Source organism: Lagenorhynchus albirostris, chromosome 12 (assembly GCF_949774975.1).
Source record: "Lagenorhynchus albirostris chromosome 12, mLagAlb1.1, whole genome shotgun sequence".
In the NCBI taxonomy this organism is placed as follows: domain Eukaryota; kingdom Metazoa; phylum Chordata; class Mammalia; order Artiodactyla; family Delphinidae; genus Lagenorhynchus; species Lagenorhynchus albirostris.
The window spans coordinates 7165735-7189398 of NC_083106.1; the positions used below are offsets into that span (position 1 = coordinate 7165735).

Consider the following 23664-nt stretch of genomic DNA (forward strand, 5'->3'; position numbering starts at 1 on the left):
AAAATTAAGCTATCAATTCAATGGAACTTAAAATGAATGATCTGTGAGATTCTTCCAGAGCAGTGATTCTAAACTGGGGGTAACTTTCCCCCCCAAGAACACCTGGCATCTAGTGGGTAAAGGACAACACAAAGGACAGTCCCAAACCAAGAATTATTCTCCCAAAGTAGCAGTGCTCCTACTGAGACACCTGTCCCTGGAGTTTGGAAGGAGAACGCATGAGAACCTGACTGCATCCTATATCATTTTATGTTAAAAACAGCAACAAAAATAAAAACAGTATTTACTGAAGTGTTACTGACATGTTCTGAAAGCGCCATAATTTAAGCCCAGGATGGATAAAAATTATGAGCCAAATCTGGCTAATATTTAAAATCATCACATTCTATTTATGTACTTAATTCTATCTGAAGTGCTAAAATCATTACATGATTCAAAGAGCTCAAATCTCTTAACGAGCAAATGTAAGGGAATACCTAGCAATTTCTCAAGCAGTAGGCAAGCAAAAGTGCAGAAGAGCAGGAAGCTTAACGTATAAAGGGCAAAGTGACTTTGCTGCTTTTCCAGAAAAAGTGTTCAGCAATCCAGAATGAATCCATAAAGATTAAATAAAGCCCAGAATTAAATAAGGGAAAGTGTTAAAATTATAATTCAAATCATCCAAAATAAATACAGTGTTAGTCTATTAACAAGTTTAGTGCATATTTTTTAAATGAATGATATAATGAAGTATGGTAGCATTTATGCTCTTTTTTATTATAGACTGAGTAGGTTTAAAGCAACATGGTCTACTGGACAGACATTCACAAATTATGAAGTATGCACTGCTTTGTTATTTCCCTAAACTCTCAAATCTGGTATAGTACTTGCTAAGTCTGAAGTGAGGGGGACACCTTCCACTGCCATTAGTTCATCAAAGAGTCTTGGCACTGTTTCCTGGAAAAACCACTGATGCTGAAGTGAAGAAACACATCCCACTCCTAAGCTGGGACCATGGAGAAGCCACTCAACATTTCTAGTTTCCTGATTTCCCAGAGAGAAGATTAGCCAATTAGACATCCTCACATTTTTGCCAGTGCAACAGGCAAGAAAACACACTTAGATGAAGTGAGGCACGGGTGAACGTTTAACAACCAGTTGCAGGGGGAGCGGCAGGGTATAGACTTCAACAATTTCCGTGGCGTAACAACTGGCTTGCAGGATTCCTGAAAAATGAACAATCAGCCCTTGCAGACCAGTAAGAGGCAGCGCCAGCGAGGAGAACACTGCAAAAATGTTTTCTAAACAACGGTAAAATAACTGAAGCCCAGACTATTTCCTAAGTCAAACTGTATGGAATCAAAATATTTACCAGAAGCTGTGGGGCAAAGTAAAATTTCACCGTGGCTGACGTATCTCTAAGACAGGCAAGGGCTGCACACACGCCTGCCGACGTCAGAAAGCGCAGGTACCACCCTGCCTCCTCACAGCCTGCTCACGGCCCAGGGCTGCTCGCAGACCCCGGCTGAGGGGCACGTGTGGCCCCCGCACAGGCGCGGGAGGCTGGGCCACGGGGTTAAGGCTGGAGGCGGCCGGGAGGCTGACAACCCGCGGCTCTGCACGCCCTCACGGCTCTGCTGTTCTGTACCTACGGCCACGCACTCCGCCAGGAAGGACAGATCACTTTATTCCTCTGTGAACAAAGGCCTTCAAGATGGCACGTTACAATGGAAGTAAAATTTCTAAATCTCAAGGATTGTCCTAAAGCATAAACGAAGAGCACTTCTGAAATGCTGCTCAAAACATGCTGAGAAACTACGTAATGCAAAGCCTGGGGGACAAAACGCGGGGAGAGGCCGACTGCAGGTATTTTAACTTCTACACTCAAGTACGTTCAACGCACACACCACCAACGTACAAAAGCCTCAACCAGAGTTCACGAAACCTCCTGTTGGGGAGAAACTGCGTGTGAAGCACAGTCCCGGCTGAGTGTTCTCAACTATGACTGCGTTTTAGGGCACATCGCTTCCCTTACTGCATGAAGAATAAAGACAGTTTCAACCCCCTGCAGGGACATGAAGCACATGTGGAAATGTCTGCCGTGAAATGTTCTAAACGTGAGAAGCAGAGGGTAAGTGGGAATCTGTTCAACGTTAATTGTTAATTTTTTTAGTGGACTGCTTAAGCTGTAAAGTACTTCAGCATTTTTTTAGGTTATAGACAGTTGTCACTAAAAATTAGGAATATTAATTATTTTAGTGAATGAGAAAAACGGAACAATCTGTAGAAATTTTAGACTGTTATAAACTGTCTAAAAATATTTTAGTCTATTTGAAATTCTAAAAGCATGTGTCATGTTTCTGCCAACATACTAGGATTTTTTCTTAGGAGCAGGATACAGAGCACTGAGTTCTCTCAAAATTGCATCTGTTTTGGTCAGTTTTGTTCGACTCTATCGTCATCCTTATGGGAAGATGAGAATAGTGACGGTGCCCATTCTACCAGGCACAAGGGGGGAATTAAGGGCCACCAAGTGTCCTTTCTCCATTAAGCATATGAGACCTTGATGAAATCCTCTACCCTCCCTGCCCCGCCCCCCAAAAAAAAACCCAGCCAGAATGGGAAGAACTGCCACAGCCTCAGTACTTCTACAAAAGACTTCATGCCAGAGACTTAAATTTTTCCGGAGCCTGCCAGACATCTGACAGCTCTCTCCAGTAATGGTCTAGTCTCCATATGAGATACAAACCACATGAGCTCATTTTTCCACTACTATAAACCACTTCTCATCAACAACTGTATAAATTAGGAAACCGAGTGAGAAAAGTAATCCTCTTAGAAAAACAAATCACCACCTAATGGTATTACCCAGAAGTCACCTTTGAGCGACTCCTCAGAAACTCCTCAGGAAAGGCACTATTTGCCAAGACTCTCCTGTCAGTGGACGGGGTCCTGGGCCCTTTCCCCTGACACTCTCTTCATGGTTATTATGAGCAGAGACTCTGGCCATTGTGGTTAACATTTGTGCCAAAGAAATGTAAACATCAGGCAGATTACCGACTTGTGCTGGAGCCTTGGGACCACGACCCCCCACGGAGGGCCCCTGAGCGTCACACACGCGGGGAAGCAGGCCCCACGTGTCCCGGGACACATCCCCAGAGCTGAGGTCACGGCGGCCGCGCACCCAGGGGCGGGGGGAGGAGACGTGACGCTGGTCGGGAGACTACCTGGTCTCATGGGCACTGCTGATGGGTTTGGGCGGCGCAGAGTCGCTGCCGGAGGGGCCGGGGCGGCCGCTGGCGGCGGCGGCGGCGGCGGCGGCGGCGGCGGCGGCGGCGGGGCTGCTGAGGCTCCGCGTGTCCGCAGGCACGCTCCGGGTGCTGGGAGGAGAAGAAGAGCTTCAGGAACACAGGTGAGACAGCGGATGGGCTCTCACGTGGTTTCCATTAAAAATAAAGTCGGGTGAGGAAGCCAAAAATAATTTTCAAATATAAAATGCAAACTGTTCTTTGAGATTCAGGTCTAGATATGAAAAAGAAAAATAACTAATTTCGAACTAATTATTTTCAACAATAATTGTGGTCCTTTCCTAGCAAGTAATGTAAAAAAAAATAAACTTTTAAAAACTGATTATACAGGGGAGAAAAGATGCTCACTACTTCAAGATGCAGAAATGCCACCACATTCAAAGTAAGTATTTTGAATGTACTAGAGTTTCCGAACTCACTTTAGAATTTAAGTTGCTTCGTAGTTACATACACACATAAAAGTCAAGACTGGAAGGATCACTCCAGTTTTTTCTCCACTTTTAAAATGACATTTAGTTCCTTTTTTCAAATGTTTACCATGCTATGCACACTCAATTTTGTTTTCCTAAAGTTATTTTTCAAAGAAAGGAAAAGAAAGAATTATTCCAAAGCTGGAAAGCATTTAGTAGCTTGAGGTTATAAATAAGCTGAGAAACTAAGTTATCTTGAAAGGTGCAAGTCTGTTTTAAACTTGCAGGTCTTCTTTTGTAACTAAGGCACTGTGGTACGTCTTCAAGATAACGAAAATAAGAGCTTTTGAAAATGTATAAACAAGAACACAGAAAACAGTATTTGGTATCAGAGCAAGCATCAGCAGCTCTTGAGCGTCAGCACGCACATCAGAGAAGAATCCAGAAAGCAAACAACTAGACAAGCACCAAATACCTGAATCCCTCTGGAGTTGGGATGATCAGATGCGGGTTAGGAGGGTCGCTATGGCACCGCGGTACCTTCACAGGACGGGGGCTGTTCCGATGAATGGCTGCCAGTGAAAAGAGCGACAAACGCAACTTGTTAAGGGGTCAGCAGAAAACTGGAAAACCAGGCAATTCAGTGGAAATGGGAGGTGGCTTACTTTTGCTGGTGATCAAAATAAAACCATTTATATAAGTAAGAAAATCGTACTACATACACAAATGCTGGGAAAATGTCACTTTTTGAAAGTTAATAAAATTATATTACACATTTTAGAGACAGATGAAAATGTGGTTTCTGTGGCATTTCTCCACTAAAAAGTTCCTTATGTTGTCTGAACTTTTAAAAAGATTCTGGTCAGGGGTGATACTTCAATAGGTTCTGAGTTGGGGAGAGGTCACTGTCATTTTCCTGAGTACTGGGAGTTTTATTTAATTCCTTTAAACCAAATCAGGAGGATGGACACTGGTTTAAATTGATTATTCTTTTCAGAACATGTTTTCTTCTCTTCTTCTTTTAAATATTCTGGTAGAAGGTAAATATGGATAAGATTTAAAACAAAATTTAAAAACTAGATAAAATTTTAACCAAAATTTAAAAAGAGACCTTACCTAGCAATTACAAAAATGCTGACAATTCTACTTCCCCAATGACTAAATGTAACTAGTCATGAATATGATATATTTTGTCTATTTCTCCCTAACATGTTTTCCTCTGATTTTTAACTTTGTTTTAACCCTCCCTAGTTTTTTTTTAAGTGTCATACTTTCTCTTCACGTTAATAATTTTAGTCTACATATATATGTTTTATTCTAAATATGTTTATCCTAAATGAAAACACTTCTTCATGGTTTTTGTTTACTTTTAGTAACACTACACAGGAGAGAGAGGAGTACCAAAAACGCAGAGATCTGAAGGGAAAACTTGCAAAACAAAAATCAAGTAATTGTTATGAAGAAACCCAGGCAATTTGTATCTCTGGCTCATTATCTCAACTATCACAACCTTAAATGGAAGTAATTCAATAGGCAAATTCAAAGGCAAAAAGAAAAAACAAAAACGATTTGGTGAGAATGCTGATGTCTCTAATGCAGCAAACGTACTGAGAGCTACTGAGTCCAAAATTACTACAAAATTTTCCCATGAAGGTATAAACATAAAGACATTCTGTTAAAACACACACACCCAAGTTTAACATTCTTCACTCATGAAACAGAACATTTCTTTTAAGAGTATGTGTATCTAACTGTTACAAAACTGTGCTACTTCATTGAAAAGAAAATCCAAATGGCCAATAAACATAAAATAGATGCTCAAATTTCACTAGTGGTGAACATTTATCATAAAGATGTTTTTCATGGCAAAACTAACCAAACAAATAAGGAAATGGTGGAAAGAATTGTATGTAGAATAACCACAATGGACACAATGTAGCCACTAAAGAGAATGAATTGGATCTATACTTGTTGACATGGAGGGATTTCTACAATTGTCAGAGATTAATATCCAATGTGATCCAATTTTTATACAGTAAATGGCAGGAAAAAAAACAATGGCATCTGTGCTTGCGTGATTATATGGGCATAAAGGAAGGTGCAGTAGAATGCGTCCGTGTAACTATATGAGTATACAGAAAATGTAGAAGGTTCTATACCAGACTCTTACCATCTGCTTACAAAGACAGAGTGTCTATCTACCCATCCTTATGAGGGTAGAGCAGGGGGAGAGAAAAGAGTAAGCAGCAACGACGACAACAACGTGCTCTCACTGTCATTAATTCCTCTTGTAAGGAAAGAGCACAAAACCAAATGACGACTCCTACCATGTGTAGAACGCTACAATTTACAAAATGTCATCACAGTATTGAACCCTCATTAGCATCTGATTTTAAGCATTAGTAGGGGAGGCGCAAAGATGTTCAGTGAGCAGCCCCAGGTCACTCAATGCCAGGCAACCTGGCTCTCCGTCCAGTGCAGTTTCCACCATCCCAGTGGCTGAGAGGACGAAGGCCAAGTCGTGCCCACAGAGAGTGCTGTGAACCGACTGTCCCGCCCGCAGTGTGGGGCCAGGCAGTCAGCGGCTCACATGCTAGCAGTGACGACCTGTGGACTATGTGGGTATGAGGTTTTTTTCCCTTTGTAATATTCTTCTACATGTATGTTTACTACATACATTTTCTACGTTGTAATGTTTTTCTACAATGAAAATGATTCCTTATGTAATAAAATACTTCAAAGAAGTAATTTTTACTGCATTATTTATCATGTATTCTTAGGGAAATATTTTGGGAAATCAGAAACTCTAAGTATTTATGATAATACGCTTAATCAAAAGATTGATGAGACTATAGCACGTTTTATATAAAATGTTCAAATAGTTTTATAAATGATAACTTTCATTTCATAGCAGCCTTGGGAGAAAAAGAGGTATAAACTGGGTGAATTTTAAAGATTAAAGAAATCAAGCATTAAGACCTGGTCTACTAAACTTTCAGTAGCTAGCAAGTACCCTTTAAGATACAGCTGCTGCTCAGTAAATGTACCATTCATGAATTATTTTCTTTTGTGTAAATGAAATGTTTAAGATTTCTAAGTTTTTAGTTTTGGTTGTTTATTACATATAAATATAGTTTTGCTTTGGTTTACTATCTCAAGAATAGGGTAAGACAGCTGTTTTCTGATACATATTTTGTTTTAAAGTTTCAACATACACTGTAAAGCTACATATCGACTGGAACTGAAAACAGTAATTTAGGTATATTACAGCAGAACTTAACTTTTTTCTTTTTTTAAGTAACACCAAATAGGAATGGGGGGAGCAATTAGGAATTTTCTACATTAGTGAGGAATGGGTACTTTGGAAAGCTGTGAAGAAAACAGACTCATTCTCCTTCAAAAGGTGAGAAAGGAAGGGCAGAACAATTATACTCACCCACCTGCAGCAAGAAAGGCCTTGCTTCTTACCAGACAACTATTTCTCTAAGTCTCTCCTCCCCAGGGGAAAAGAATTTAGGGGGGAGAACAGAATGAGAGTGTTGGTGTAACAAGAAAAAACCTGTAGTTAACTAAATACTGTGGGCAAGCATAGACCACCTTGTGCTTGCATTTTAATCTTCCTGTTAAATTCAGAAAGACTACTGTGGAGTTCTCTATGTATACACCTCATTCCTGTAACTTTCATTGTCATTTTCCTGAATATTCTCAGAGAACCTCTATAGCATTTTAAATAACTGCAATGATGAGACAATGTGCTCACCCAAACCAGTAGGTTCTAGGAGAGACGCTCTAACTGGTTTCTTACCAAGGTACAAACCTGTAATAGGACTGTGTGGCTTTCCTATTACATGGCCGATGCATTCATTCATCAGGGCTTGTAAACTCTAGAAACCAAAGGAAATGGAAAAGGAAAAGAGAAAAAATGTACACTCAATTATATAAGTCGCACAAATTAGGCTTTCGGTATATTTAAAAGAAAACAGGCTATCCTTAAGTAAATATTTTCAAAGTTAGTTTAAAAGAAAATAGGTATAAACATAAATCGTACATAATTTAAGATAATATACAATTCCATTTTTTATCAGCTCCCCATAATGCAATGATGTACACAAGCAAAGGACTCCTGTAATCTCCTCTACTATTTGGAGGCTAAAATGAGTGAATTCACATTTGAACAACATCTTTCTGATCTGATGGAATTTATCTGGATACTGGTGATAATATTTAACATTTGCCATTATGCTCTATAATGACGCACACTGGACTTGCCTGGCGGTCCAGTGGCTAAAACTCTGTGCTTCCACTGCAGCGGGCGTGGGTTCAACTCCTGGTTGGGGAACTAATATCCCGCGTGCTGCACGGCGACTAACACTGAAGTGAAACAGCTATTCCTCGCTCTTCATGGAGCTGCTAAAAAGCAGCGGCACTTTACAAAATACAAGACCGACATGTGTTTTGTAAGTGCCAGGCTGCACGAACAACCGTACACTGACGTGGTCAGCTGGACAACATTGTTATAAAAAGAGCACTGAACGTCCTACTCTGCTATTAGTGCTTTAACCTCTCGGCATTATCATGACAATTACATAAAAATATTTCAGAACCGCTTTTAAATTAATAAAAAGATACACAATCAGAAATAGAGAGTGATCAACTTATTTGGGTTTTTTTTAAGGAAAAACACTTTAGAATATCCCATACCAGGAAGTCATCTTCTGGTAAAGCTGAAATGAAAGCAGGTTCAATGGCTTGCAGGAAGTCAAAACCTTGAGTTGCCCACCTGTCACGAGGAAAAGTTCAAGAGTCACAAAACCATCAAGCGAACGCCACAGTCACTTTAGTCCATACAATCCTGAAAAGTAATCTGATCAGAAAATTATCATCTAGGACAAAACGCATTTGTGTCTCTGTCATCTGCCTCGTGTTGAGTAAGTTTACATCATGTTTTGAGAAAGACAAATAGCTTCTTAGTAAAGGAACAGGTTACCAATTTCTTTTCCATTTACACTAAATAAGAGGCATAAATTTCATGAAGGAGAAAAGAAGATTAGCAAGCAGGACGACCTGTCCCGGGAGAATGCGCACTGCTTAAAGGTAACCCATTTTGGAACAATCACAAAAGAAAAAGTTTTCCAAGAGTTATGGGGGTTTCTATGTAAATAGGTTTGTTTTTTAAAAAAAGGAAGAAAAACACTGATCACCAAAGAGTTCAAAATGCTTTCTGTGTCATCTGCTCAGAAATCCCACATAAAATATAAGAATGAAGTATCAGCAACCCCACATGGCTCATGAAGGAGCCACCCTACGTGGTCATTACCTGGGTCTTGTCCCTCTACCACTCTCACATTTAGTCAGGACGTAATTCATCCATTTCCGGGCAAAGCTTATATACTTGTCTCCTATCTTCTGTCTAAACTCGCCAGACATCAAACGAACGACTTCTTTATGATACTGTAAGAAGGTTTCACGTATATCAAGATTAAGAAGAAAACCATTACACAAATACCTAAACACTATAATGCTGTTTAAATGCCATTTTTCTAAAAACGAAAAGCAAAAGCCAATGAACTTCACATATTCTAAAAAGAGTGTGAAGAGTTACAGAGAAAATAATGTCTTAAAATGCAATTTCACAAATGTCTTCCTCATAAGTTGAAATTAAGAATATGCTTTTATGATATTAAACATCTCTTAAAGAAGGTTTTTAAATGTAAGTGGATAGCTGTTAACACAAAATAAAAACTGAGTAAATATCTGACAGTTTAAAAGTAACCCAGCATTTCTGATATTCAACAGGGATGTAAGATGACATTCTTGACTAAGCTGTGATTACAATAATGAGATCATGAGATTTGCTGTACAAGATTCCTAATGCTTTCTGTAAGTAAGTTACAAAGCAATCGCAAAATTGTACTGTGTTTTTCCTCTTATTTTGTACCTACCTCAAACCCAAAATTGTACCCTTGAATCATGGCTTCTCGATAATACTGCTGCAACGTGGCAGATTCAGATTCATCAACTTCAGCGTCAAATTCTGAAGTGAACATGTGGTCCACTCGGTCAATGGCATCACTTATTCTGTTGCAAAGCTCTAATGCATCATTCTAAAGAATCCCAAACCACAATTAATCCAAAGTGAAACAAATCACACAATACTTATTGTATTTTAGAGGAAGATTTCTTTCATCATCACACAGACATTGACCATTGTAATATATTCCAGTCATATTTATTTTGATTATTCAAAAGGAATGACCAAAAATAGGAAAAAAATTAGTATTTTCATTTTTATTTGTATTAGGTATTCTTAAAAACTTAAGAAATACAAGAGGAAAACAGTCCATTTAAAATATGATGCCTAATTACAAGGTGGTCTTTGAATAGATGCTTACAGCTTCGATATTTCTGCCTATCAACCACCAGTTGTTTTCTCCCCTCGGTGGTTGCTCAAGTGTAAGTACGGTTTCAATTCCAGAGTGAACTATGATTTCTAAATGACCTCCACAGTGTTATTAGTCGTACTGTCCTTCTTATCCCCCTGCTCGGGGGTTCTCAACCGAGACCAATGTTACCACCCCAGGGGACACTGGCAACGTCTGGAGATATTTCTGGTTGTCCAAACGTGGGGTGGGGGGGTGTTGTGAAATCTACTGGCATCTACTGTGCAGAGGCCAGGGATGCTGCCAGACATCTTACAACACACAGGGCAGCTCCCCCAAACTAAGAATTATTGACTGACCTAAAATGTCACCAGTATGGGGGTTGAGAAACCCTGCCCTAGCTCAAGCTTTTTTCTCTTCCCTAATTAATAGTACAACAGCTCCAAACTGGGTTCCCTTTCTACCCACCCTTAAACACACACATATGTACACGTCTCTATCAGGTAGTTCCTCTACATAGTATTCCAAAATATTCTTCCAAAATCTTTGACAATTCTCTGGGGCTTAGAAGATGACATCCAAAATCTCTCAACAGCCTGATTTTTGCCCACCTGATTTTACTAACCTCCTCTCTCACTACTTTCCACTGTATACACCAAGATCCAAGCAAATCAGACCGCCTGATATTCAGCGAGCCTTCTCATAACCCTGATCCTCACACACCAATGCCCAAATGTTTCTCTTATTGGTCCCTTCCCAATTTGCATCTTCTGAAATACTCCCAAGCTGAAATGCCTCCATGGCAGCAATTCCCAGATGCTACTAGGAGGATCTAATCTCTCCCTCCTCTGTACTTTAGTGTGACAGTTTAGATCCTTAAGGCTACAAGTTCCTTAAGCTCAAGAATAATCAATATCTTATATAATTTTGTACTCTCCAGAATTCATTAACTCAAACTAAAAGAAAAAACAAAAGTCCCCTGCCCTGGTATCTGAGTGGGGTGACAATCTGTAAGAAACAATGTTTATAGATAAATAAGACAAATCAGATTGACAAAAGGAAAACAAACGTTTATCAAAACTACTTGTAATTTCAAGAAGTCCTTCTTCTTCAAGAAGTCAAGCCTTAATGTGACTGAGAAGACTGAAGGGCTGCGGGAAAGTGTGCATGAGACCAAGACTGATAAATGTAGTGCAAAATAGGAAGCAGGTGAAAATGGGAAATAATGGCAGAGAAGGCAAGGCTCTGCCTTGTCATGAACTTGAAGGCCTTTCTGCCTGTCTGCAACTAGCTTTCTCAATTAATTTGACTGAATGAAAGAATAAGTAACTCTTCTTTTAAATTACACATTTTTGACTTAAGGTGCCTCTAGTAAATACTGGTAATTGCTAAAGGAGAAATAAACTTGGATTAGGAATGAGGAGATCTAAAAGTCCAATACTAACCAACCACGTGACCATTAAGAAGTCATGTGACGATTCAAATTTTTATCCTCTCCAATTCTAATGTTACACAGTTCCAAGAAAGATCCAGGAAATTTTTAACTTAGACACATGGGAAAATGGAAGAGAGGGAGAGTGGGGAGGACACTGTAAGAGTTCAAGTCCCTGGAGTGACTTAAATTATAACAAACTGATTCTTCCCTAGCATTACACCAAACGTAAATAAATTAGTTACGGTAGAGTTGATGGTGAAATACCTTCAGCTGCTGCAAAGCTCTGGCGATGACGGGCTGACTGGATGTCTGCTCCTGGCGTAGAGTCATGAGTCCTTCAGTGGACTGCTGGAAAGTTTTTCTATGAATTATGAGATGCGCAGACTCCATGACAACTAGTAAAAGATTATCCACCTGGGAAGAAAAGCAAGCACAGGGCTTAAACACAGACCCACTTAGTTTTCCACTCTAGTTCAACCCCCAGTCTCAGAACAAGACCAACCTCAGGGCCACCAGGCCAGCAACCACCTGATCAGAAAGTAGTTGTCAAGCATAGCTGCTCCCATGGAGCAGCACACTGCAGGGGGCACTGACGGTTCTGATCTCCAGCGCAATGGGGAGGAGTCCCACGGAATTATGTGGGCATGAAGTCTTTGAAGTATGCTAGAACTCCAAGAGATTCATTACTCCTGGAGCAGAGTGTGTGTTTGTGTGTGTGTTGAAGCAGCATGTGGAGATAGAAAATGCAGGAATAAGAGTGGGATGAGATGAGGGGCCTTGCATGAAACAGAAACCAAGACTTTATTATTTGTCTTGCTGAAGTGATGGTCATTGCAGTATTTTGAGTAGACCTGTGATGAGATGTATGAATTATAAGGATCATTCTGGAAGTACCAAAACAAGCGAACAAATACAGAATTGGAGGGAGGGAAGGCGAGGGTTGAAGCAAGGAGGGCCCTGCAACAGTCCAGGAAAGGGGTGATAAGGTCTGACCACGGCAGTTGCTCTGGGGATGCAGAGAAAGGCTCGTTTACTAGAAAGGCTTCGGTGCTGGGCTAGTGACTAAGTGGAAGTGGGGGGAGGCTGAAATTATATGAACTGTCACATCCTGGTTTAAACAACTGAGTGGACAGAGCACCAGTCACTGAGACAGGGAATACAAGAGAGAAGGCAGATTCGTAGAGCTGAGGGGACAGTTGGCCAGGGTGCCCAGCTCTGGTCTGGCTGAGTTCGAGGTGCACATGTGCACTCACCACCGCTGTTCCAGAGCTGAACACAGAGGCATGAGGAGGCTTCTTACAGTTTGAATTACTGAGTTACACAGATTGTCATGGGATCCCTGTTAGGTAGGCAGGTGAAAACCTTGACTACAAAAATGAAAACTTAAGTAGCCAGCAAATCAGAGTACTCGGAGAACTGGGATTTCTGCAACTACAAGTTAAAGGAGTAGATAACTCCTTTCAGATCAGGGGTGGTTGGATCTAACTACATACATGGCTGGAGTAAGGAAAGATATAAATAAAACTTTTCAAATATTTTGGTATAATTGAACATACTTAAAGAATTTGCCCGAACATTTTAGTACAATAATGCTACAAAACTATCTATCAACACATCAAGGTCTATTTTGGGGAAGTGGATACTTGAGACTGCTTAAACCAATCATTCACGAGCTGCTAACAATTCCTTTTTCCTAAAAGTATTTTAAGTAAGCAATACTGCTTCCAGGCAGGGTGGGGAACGGTGGGGCAGGGACTGGGAGTGAGACAGACCTGCATGCTTCTCAAGGTATCGACAGTCTCCACCTGAGGCACAATTTTGACAGGCTGTGCCTCCCACGTGGCCCAGCTGCCATCTGAGTCCTGAGTGCGGTCACTATGTTTCGTTAGAAGCAGATAGGCGTCAATTAGTAGTTCGTATGAGTCTTTCGAGCAGTCCTTTCCTGCGGCTGCATTGAGTAACTGCAAAATAATACTCTTCTCCTCAGCAAGGGTGTCTGGAACAAACACCTGCAAGTTTTCTAAGCCAGGAATTTGTACCTGGAAAAGAAACAATCCAAAATCTTGAATTAAAGAACATAGTATATTATAGAAATGTTATTTAAAAAACAAAACAAAAAAAACCTAGAAAAAGTCAAGTGGGTTTGGGCAAGGAGATGTGGGAAAGGCATTAATTAGAGCTATGAAGGGAACGGCAAGTCCCGTCGTCCCTGGGCATCCACAGAGGCCTGGTTCCGGGACCCCCTCGGATACCAAAATCTGTGGATGCTCGAGTCCCTTATATCAAGTGGCGTAGTATTTGCACGTAACCTATACACAACCTCCCGTATACTTCAAATCATCTCTGGATTACTTATGATACCAAATACAATGTGAATGCTAGGTAAACAGTTGCCAGCATGTTGCAAATTCAAGTTTTGCTTTTTGAAACTTTCAGGAATGTTTTTTTCCTAACTATTTTCAATTTGCAGTTAGTTGAATCAGCGACTGCAGAACCCGCAGATACGGAGAGCCGACTGTAACTCAGTTCAGTGTGACTGGAGGAGGGAGAGTGTGACTATACTGGGGGAAGAGGCTTGGTAAAGTTTCTCCGCATACAAGGAATCCTCCAATCTCTTTATTTTCAACAACAAAGAGAACACTCATCAGGGGAAGAATGTCAGCCTGAAACAACCTCAGTGAATGCCACTGCAGTGCAGTTTTTATGCAAAACTGCTCCCGCAGAGCAACGCCCTGCAGTGGGCACTGGTGACTAGGGTCATCGCACCAGGAGCAGAATCCCAGGGGAGCATAGGCCACACGACGTCTTTGAAAGAGAAAGTCACCTGACTCAGTGAAAGGCAAAAGATGTTAATACAGATCCACTAATTATCCTTGACAGGGGCACCGTAAATAGCCTTTTAAAGATCACTGGAACAAGGTACATATGTGATTACGTTGTGCGAGTCACACATAAACACATGTGGGATATAACTTCCCGTGACATCATACACATATTCTGAAAGTACTAAGCTCAAACAGCTTAAATGAGAGCAAACATGGTGACTCAAAAAGTGGGTCTAGTGATGGCCAGGACACTGACGTCAAAGATTCACGTAGAAAATCTGAATTGTTTCAGGAAATGTGAGGGTGAAAAAGCAATTACTTAAAAGCAACACATGACTTTATAGACATTATTTTAAATATATATGTGTAACTAATTTGATAAATTATATTGTATGAGTAAATGTTTGGGGTTTTTCTTCTGTATTCTTAAAACAAGTTAGTAAGTCAAGTATGAAAAACTTTTTCTAATTGTTGCATTGGGAAATTATGGGACAGCCTTAAAACTGGGGTCCACATATGGACTGCAAAGCCTAAAATATTTACTCTCTAGATCTTTAAGAAAAAGTCTGTCTGTTTTAGAGTAAAGTAAGAAAGGTAAAATAATTATGCCACCTTAAATACATACCTTAACGTACTGTTTTGATTTCAGGACATCCAGAAGGTCTCTAACTGGGGCTGAAAGTATGAACTCTGCAGCTATTTCCAGGTCCTAGGATCACAGTTACAAAGAAACTTCTTTAGGGTTAGCTTTTTAAAAAATAAAAGAAAAATAAGAAAAAAATAATAATTAATCAGGATTGCTAACTCACCTTTCTCAGCATTTTAGCAAATCCAAGTGCTTTGGAGGCTCTTTCTCTAGCCTCGTGAAAGAGCTCCTTCAGTGCTCGACTGATCTCTATAACAGATCTCCTGCCAAGTTGATTGAAATCCAGTTAGAATACATTACGGTATGCCAAGAAATACACAATACAGATGAAGCAAATTCCAAATCACGTTAATAGAGACCGAAGATGTTAGAAGCTAGCAATTGTTGGGAATGGATTCATAATATTCAGAACCTTGCTCCCCACAGCTTTCTAGAAAGTACTTGTATTTTTTAAATAAGGAAGGCACACTTAATAACCTCCAAATAGGAGTATGCTCAATCTTCTAAAGGCTTCATTAGGATAATTCTTGGAGTTTGAAGTAAGTTCTTGACTCCCAGCTCATAATCTAACTAAAAAGGAATATATATATATATAATAGTAGTGAACCAGCAAACGTTTAACAACCTGCTCCCCCCAAAATATTGCCTTGTGTGGTGTTTGCCAATTTTCATGGTGAGAATACTCCCATCACAGCTGTTTTCAATCCACCAACAGGACATTGCTGAGCTATGACTTGGGAAGGGATGTACACAAGGCCCGTGGCCTCTCTGCAACCAGGACAAGTCAGCCCCACAAATCACTGCACGTGGACCCACGTCTAGATTCATCCCTAGTAAACAATCAGGGCATTATCAGACCCATTCTCTACTTCACCATCTTAATTCTTGAATTCTCGTATTTTGAATCTTCCATGTTTGCGTTCAAAACTGCAAGACCTTCTACAAACTAATTCACCCCATTTCTCAGCTATTAGGTATTTTCCCAGGTGAGAGCCTATGTGGTCACTTCTTTCTCTAATCCTGGCATAAAGACATCCCAGTGTTCTGAAACCCAAAAATGTGTTTTTTTATCAAATTTTGGAAAGTGAGAGAAAACATCTCTAGAGAAGTTAGTTCTGCCTGAGCACTTCAATGCTGACTCATAGGATATTGCTGATAATTGGCCACTAAATAGCTCTATGAGTATTACATATGCCACAAAAACAGCACTTTAACATGGTTCATCCTCAATGCCATCTGCATAGAATTGGAGGAAATGCAGTAGGTGTGCAAGCCATGGTTTCGGGTTCTCAAGCTTAAAGTTCAACAGAAGGGATAAGCTTAGTATACAAACAATAAAAATGTACAAATATCAATTAAATGTATTCATGGACTGCTACAGAGTCTTTAAAGGACAGAAACAATTATTTAATTAAAGACATTCCAGAACATGTGAACAAATTCTACCCTACTCATTTTTAGTCAACTTAAACAACATTTTCTCGAAGGACACTTTTTATTAGGCTAAATAAAAGTCACCTTCAAAGACAATTTTACATAAAACCATAACTAAGGGATCATATAAAAAGACAATACAGTAGTAAGAAATAAATCCCTTTATGTCTACTACCCAAGTTCTTCAAGTCTAACATGATTTGGTTTCAACAAGGCTCATTTCAGGCTCATTACCAAGAATAAAACTACATGAAATAAAAAATGGGAGAGGAAAGAAAATGCAACTTCAACCTTATTTCATCTGAAGCACTACTATCATCGGCACTGGTCCAAAACTCTGCACAGCTCTCCTGTAAGCCAGATTCTAGAAAACTTCCTGTAGATTTCAGCAGCATTCCTGCAATGTCACTAAGGGAACAAAAACAACAAAAGTAAACCAGAGAAGAAAAACTGTCCTCACTCATTCTAATTCTTGAATGAGAAACTCAAAGATTCAGCTATTATTTTAATAGTTTAAACATCAATGACAGTGAGAATTTTCTTTTAATATAAAATCAGGATTAATGTGAAACAAGTAGAAATCTCTATTATGGAATGTATGTACCTTTGTTCTACAACCAGTTTTTCATTATAAACCTTAAAATCTTAAATTACATTCACAGTAGCTATGTAATTATCACACAAATGTTATTTTCATCTTAAACAAATGTTCAAAATGGTGTAAAATGGCCTCAAACATATATCTACAACAAAATATTTTTTAAAAGCTTAATGAACTAAATGATGGCATAAGAAATAAAGTGAATTCCTTAAATGCAATTGTTTTTAAAAACTTCCCTCACAGTTAGCTTTCATAGTCAATAAACATGAACTACTCTAATCAGCTGATGCTTCTCATCAAGTATACAATCTAAATACTAGGGTTAAAATGCAAACCCAAGCATATAAAATCAATCTAAATGAGTTTAGTAAAAACTCAACAGCAGCTTACTGGCTTCTATGATGAAAAGGAGCTTATAACCTAGTAAGACAGAGCAGGTAAGTCTACAACCAACATCGGATGGGGCAGATGGTAACTGCTACGGGAGCTGTCTGAGGAGCGAGATCAAACCCAGCTGAAGGTATGAGTTCAATGGGCCTTGCAGGCAATGCAGAACTGTAGCAACTACAACAGTGGGAAGAGTGGCTCTGACAGGAAGAGAATGGAGGAGGGGGAAGGAAAGTCCAGGAAGAACTGATCAAAGGGCATGATGATGTGTTAAGCAAGAGGCATGTTTGTGAAAAGGAACTGTCAACCTGGAAAGAGCAGAGGAGGGGGAAATGAGACCAGGAAGGCAACCGGGCCGTGCTGTGGAAGGCCCTGGATGTCATGTAACTGTGTGAGTGTCCTTTGGTAGGCAAAGAGGGTGGGCTTTAAAAATAACCGAGTGGGAAAATGTCCTGATCGGAAACATGCTTTTAAGAGCAGTAGTATACAAGGATATTCAGGATCAATTTATTCAACAAATATTCAGTATCTGTTATGGAGTAAGCAGTACTGAACAAAACAGATAAAATCCCTCCAGTGAATGGAGAAAAATAAATAAATAAAATTAAAAATATATATATATATACAGTATTTCAGATACTGATAAGTTCTATGGAGAGAAATAAAATAGGGAAGAAAGCTAAGGTGTACTTGCAGGTAGGAATTTCAACTTTTAATATGCAGAAGGTAACACGTGGCCAAAGACCTACAGGAAGTGGGGAAATGAGTCATGGAAATAACTGGTGAAGAGCAGTCCCAGTAGAGGGACCAGCAAGTGCAAAGAGCCTGAGGACAGAGCAGGCCCAGCCTACGAAAAACAGGAAGGAATCTCCTGTGGCTGCGGAGTGAGCACAGGAGAACCTAGGAGGTGAGGACAACGATTTACCGAAAAGGCAGACTGTACCAGGCCTTACGGGCCATTGTTTAGGCATTCTCACTTTAATTTGAGTAAGGAGGAGAGCCACTGGCATATCTGGAGCGGAGGTAAAAATGGTCTGATGTACATTTTAACAAGATCACTGAGAATAAACCATAGACGATGAAGGGCAGAAGCAGAGAGACTACTTAAGAGAGCTACTACAGCAACACAAGAAATAACAGTCTGGGAAGAGGGGAAATAGGCAGTGGTGAGCAGAGGTCAGACTCTGGATGTATTCTGACGGGACAGCCACATGGAATTAGAGGTGGTGTGTGAGAGAAAGAAAGGAGTCAGGGTTAATGTCAAGACTGACCGAACCTGGGAGAAACAGTGTATGAAGCAGAATGTTGCACTGACACAACGAACGCCCAGAACTAGAACAGTGCAGGTGGACAGTCCCAAAGCAGAGGCAATGGAAAAGCTCTGGAGCTTCTCAGAACACGAATATGAAGTTGAAGGCCAGACACTGCACTGAAAGGAACCTGAAGGACAAGCAAAAGATAAAAACAGAAAGACTGACAGGGTACAAAGTGAGGGTACAAAGAAATTATATAACAAGAATTGGTAGTGAAATGAAACAGTAACCTTGTAAAAAAATTTCCTTAACAAAGCTTGACAGCCTGAGAACAGAAGATGCAAACAGAAGAAATTACAGGCAAAGCAGAACAATGGAAAATTAAGAGGGGGAGAGATGCTGAAAATGGTAGTGAATGCATTTCTTCATAAGGCTGACTATGAGAACCAATCTGAATAGGAAAACAGGACAGACTGGGAACCTCGGCCTGAAGGACTGGATGAGTCCTGAGACAAGAGCAAGTTCACTGTTCACTCAAACTAAAGACAGAGGAAAACATAAAAAGACTGGTGGTTAGGGCAGAAAAGTGAATACAACATCCTGAGATGCTGAGCATGGAACAAAGACCATCCGAGTGAGGACAATGAGTTTCTGAAGTGAGAAGAGAATTCTGTAAAAGGTGAAGTCCTAAAGAGCGCACATAAAGGGAGGGGAGGGAAACATGAGCTGGGTATAAAAGAACTCATAAAATGGAAATGAAGAAACAAAATGGCTGATGGGGCAAGTGAGAGAAGGCAGCACCAAAGAACTGCAGCAGAGTTTAGAGCCAAGCAAAGGCCTGGTCCTCAGTCAGTCGGCAGGGGGGTGGCCCCCAGCAAACACCACGCACCCCACATTCAACATTCAGGTGCCTGTACTCGAGAAGATACATTCATTTCCTAGAACAGACAGACCAGTGAGCACTCCCCCCTCCCTAATGCTTTTCCTTGGTTTACGTTTCAATTCTTTCACCATATGTAAATACCCAGTTTATAAAGAGATTCTGTGATTCGTATTACATTCCCAAAACAGTATCAGTGAAAATACGTACTTGTTAGGCTTTGGAAGTGCCCGCCAAGACTGATACAAAAGGTCTACAGGTCTACTCTGCTTGTCAGAGGCCTTAAATTCTCCCCCTTTTGTATAACCAAGAGGGTGTATTCTAAGGCAGGATTTCTCAACTTCAAAATTGACATTTCGGGTGGATAATCTTTGTTTGGGGGGGCTGTCCTGTGTCCTGCGCATTGTAGTATGTTTGGCAGCATCCCTGGCCTGTTCCCACTAGATGACAGTAGTCCCTCCCAGTCAGTACAATCAGAACTGTTTCCAGACACTGCCACATGTCCCCAGGGGGCAAATCACCCCTGGCTGAAAACCACTGCTCTAAGGATAACAACACTTGGGAGAGGGGCACACAAAAGATATGACTGATTATCATTTTCATGTAACTAAACATTCAAACATGTAGAATAGAACTGAGCAAACCAGGAGTACAAGTGAGAAAGGAAGACAGGCGTATAAGGATTCCTACCAGAAAAGTTTTCCAGCCTGTGCTTCTCCTCCCCGGATGTAATGGATTATTTCTTTGGTGAAATTCCATTCTTCTTCTAACAGATTCTTTAAACTATGAGATGCCTGAGGTAATTGCTGTAGCATTTGGATCCAGCTTCTCATGTAATCAAAATATACCTTAAAATACAAAAATGTAAAAGGAGATATTTGAGAATAGAATTCAACAACCCACAACCTTCATCTCTGTTAACAGGAAAGCTACAAATCAGAAGGGCGAGTGGAAGAGGGACCACTGAGGCACGAAGCTGAGAGAAGCGAGATTCTGCATCGCTGCTAACTGATGTCTAAAATAGCATTTTTCTTTAATTGTATAACTCAACTCCTCAGCAATTTAACACAGTATTCACAATTGCTGCAAGTTACTAAGAAAATAACTACAATATTTGCACTGTATAGAAAAGTATGATCAAGTTAAAAAAATCAAAATAGCATACAGAAATTTTCATTATTAATATATTGTGAATAACATTCCTTTAAGAGGTTGGGACCTTTATTTCTTTAATTACTTATTTTAACTTTAGATGGTATCTTACATGTTAAGAGGAGGAAATGAGCACACTTCTCCCCACTATACCTTCCCAACATCCAGATTTTCATGATATAATTTTTCAAGGTTTATGACATATAGATTGTGATCTATAACCAAAATACCCAATCTTTCTAAGGTGGGGTTTATGCCCACCACAAGTCCTCTACAACAGCTTTCCCAGTCCTAAATTCTTATCTTGACTTATCTGTCGCTTAGCAGGGTTTTACTATCAAGGAGGTTTTCTCAAGACAGGTTAACAATTGTTATATTATGAAACATCACTGTTTGTGGATTCTTTTACTGAAAGGATAACTTGACTGGGTATAAAATACTTAAGTTACACATTCTCTCCCTCAGAACCTTGAAGACATTACTCTACTGCCTTCTAACACAGTGTGTCCTGTTAGCATAAAGAAAACTGATGCCACTAATCGCCACTCTCCCGGCTCCCTGAAGGTGGCTTCCTTTCCCTGCGTACATGTTTACAGGACCCTTTCTCTAGTCTTGGATTTCAATTATTTCACCAGGCTACATCTTAGGGTTCACTGAAATGAATATTTTCTGAGACCCAACAATAACTTTCAGTAGGCAAAAATCTGGGGTCTTTATTTTAAGAAAACTGCCAATTATCTTTGGATAATTCCGGGTCCTCCTCCATCCAGGCTGTGCAGCATGAATCTCCAGTCCCGGGTCCACTATGAATACAGCTGTGTGTGCGGAACCTGCAACTTATGGGTCTATGACCATCTCATCCAATTGAAACAAGTCTTTCGTTCAGCGGGCCCAGGACCTCCCTTTCCATTCCTGGAATGCTCCTTCACCTCCTTGGCTTCCCTGAAACCTGGCTGTCCTGAGAGCTGCACTTCTCCCTGACAGCACTCTCAAGGGACAACTATCTCACAGTATATCTCAAGGGTTGCAAACAGTCGGCATCCTCGTGCACCCCACTGCTACTTTCAAACCATCACTCTTACACAGTCTTACTTAAAAACAAAACAAAAGAAATACCCTACCCCTTTAAGACTGATGTCATCAGACAGACCATCGATGATGCCCCCTCTGCACACCATCAACTACCCATCAGTTGTCAGACTCCAGCCTGTGACTCAGTCTTCTCTCCATCCCAGGCTCAGCCACCAGCTGTGTGACTTAACATCAGGTGCACGACGCCCTGACACCATTTCAGTTCCGTTCCCCCCTGGCCTCCAGTTCCAACCACCTTTTCTCCTCTCTGACAAGGTTTTGTTTCTGATCCTGCCGATACCAGAACCGCTCAAAGCCCAATTCAAACACACTGATGTTAAAACCTCCTCTCCTCGCTCCAGTTTGCTTGCCCAACTCCCCCCTCTACACTGTTCTCTTCACTTTATCTGGAACTCCAGTCCACTGGTTCCTCTTCTTCCTCCAACTCACTCCTCTCTTCCCTGGGTCCCTGTCCTCCTTATTCAGTACTCCTGTCAGTACGCTCATGTCCCTGCCACCGTCCTACACCTTGCCATTCCTGGAATGCTCACACTGCCTTTTCCCACCTGCCTTTTCTCACCTGCCTGTCAAGACGAGCCCAGCTCCCTTCCCCATCCGCACGGCCCAGAAGCTGAGGGCCACGAGTCACACGACAGGGGGGAGTCTCTCTTCTACACAGTCACATTCACCAACCACACAGCACACATTTCTGGTAATACTTGTACCTCTGCTCAGCTCACTTTCCTTCTCTCTACAACCACAAGTTTGAAACTTCTCCATTTTCCTCAAACTGCCAAAACCCATCCTAACCCACTCTCAGCAGTTGATCTCATCTCTCTTCACAAAAAAACTTTAAGTCATTAGATATAAAAGCTCTCATCGTCATGAAACAAATAACAGAAACCTACATGCTGTTACCTACCATCCTTCCCTTTTTCACAGTAGAGGAGTTGTGCTTCCTGCTAAGCCCAGCACTTGTGTTTTGAGACCCGTTTCCTCGTGATACCCGAGGAACCTGACACCATCAGTCTGCTCCTTTCTCATATATATATATATATATATATATATATATATATATATATATATATATATATATATATATATATATATATATATATATATACGTGTGAGATTTTCTTTCATCTCTTACCGTTAACAAAATCAATGCCAAAGGCTTTCCAATGGTCTCGGGTATCTTCGATTTAAAGAACTCTCACTGGACCTACCATCTTCACTATTCATCTTGCTGCACAAACTGGACAGCCAGCAATCACTCTCGATACCTCCCCCATATCCAATCCAACCCTGAGTCCTGCCAACTTCACTTCCTTCGCTTCTTTCGAATCCTTATGCTTTTTCCTAAATTTACGCTATTCCACTGCAATCCAGGGACTAGCGTGTGCACCACTAGACTAGTCTCTCCCTGGTCTTCTCCCATTGACTCTGGATCCCCCCAGGCTGTTCCTCTAACTGCAGCCACAGTGGTCCCTTCCCAAGGCTTTCCTGGGAACCTTCATTCCAAAGCTGCTTCCCTTATCCTGCATCATCACAGAAACTTTGCATCTGCTCCCTTCTCTGTCAGCAAAGTGTTCCTTTCAATCTCTCTCTCGCTCTTTTTTTTTAACTAAAAAGTAAAGTGGCTTTAAAATATTTTTACAAATAATATCCAGAATGAACAAATGTTAATATTTGGTCATAATGGCTTTAGATATTTTTTCGATGAGAAATAATACATCACAAAGTTAATTTCTCCTTGGGTTCTTTCTTCACTTCTCTCTTTCCTCCCTCCTCAGAGGTAACAATTACGCATTTAGTATGTCCCCTTCTGGTTTATATGTTTTTTTAAATAATCTGTTATTACACAAATTACAAGATACAGTATTGTTTTATGTAAGCTTTCAAA

General features: G+C 40.5%; 1 protein-coding gene across 5 annotated transcripts in view; it reads right to left on the minus strand.

The window, feature by feature from the left end:
* The window catches only part of MAP3K4 (mitogen-activated protein kinase kinase kinase 4), a 111810-nt gene that overhangs the window by 15050 nt on the left and 73096 nt on the right, over positions 1-23664 (minus strand). For 2 of the 5 annotated variants that reach the window (XM_060167838.1, XM_060167842.1), the window contains exons 6-17: positions 20229-20386; positions 16709-16825; positions 15147-15246; positions 14963-15046; positions 13285-13551; positions 11777-11926; positions 9640-9801; positions 9015-9148; positions 8399-8477; positions 7503-7581; positions 4173-4269; positions 3207-3359 (exon numbers count right to left, since the gene is read on the minus strand). In XM_060167838.1, the coding sequence (XP_060023821.1) occupies positions 3207-3359; positions 4173-4269; positions 7503-7581; positions 8399-8477; positions 9015-9148; positions 9640-9801; positions 11777-11926; positions 13285-13551; positions 14963-15046; positions 15147-15246; positions 16709-16825; positions 20229-20386 (1580 nt within the window). The remainder of the gene's footprint in view (positions 1-3206; positions 3360-4172; positions 4270-7502; positions 7582-8398; positions 8478-9014; positions 9149-9639; positions 9802-11776; positions 11927-13284; positions 13552-14962; positions 15047-15146; positions 15247-16708; positions 16826-20228; positions 20387-23664) is intronic. The other 3 variants (XM_060167839.1, XM_060167841.1, XM_060167840.1) reach the window with 3 other exon arrangements.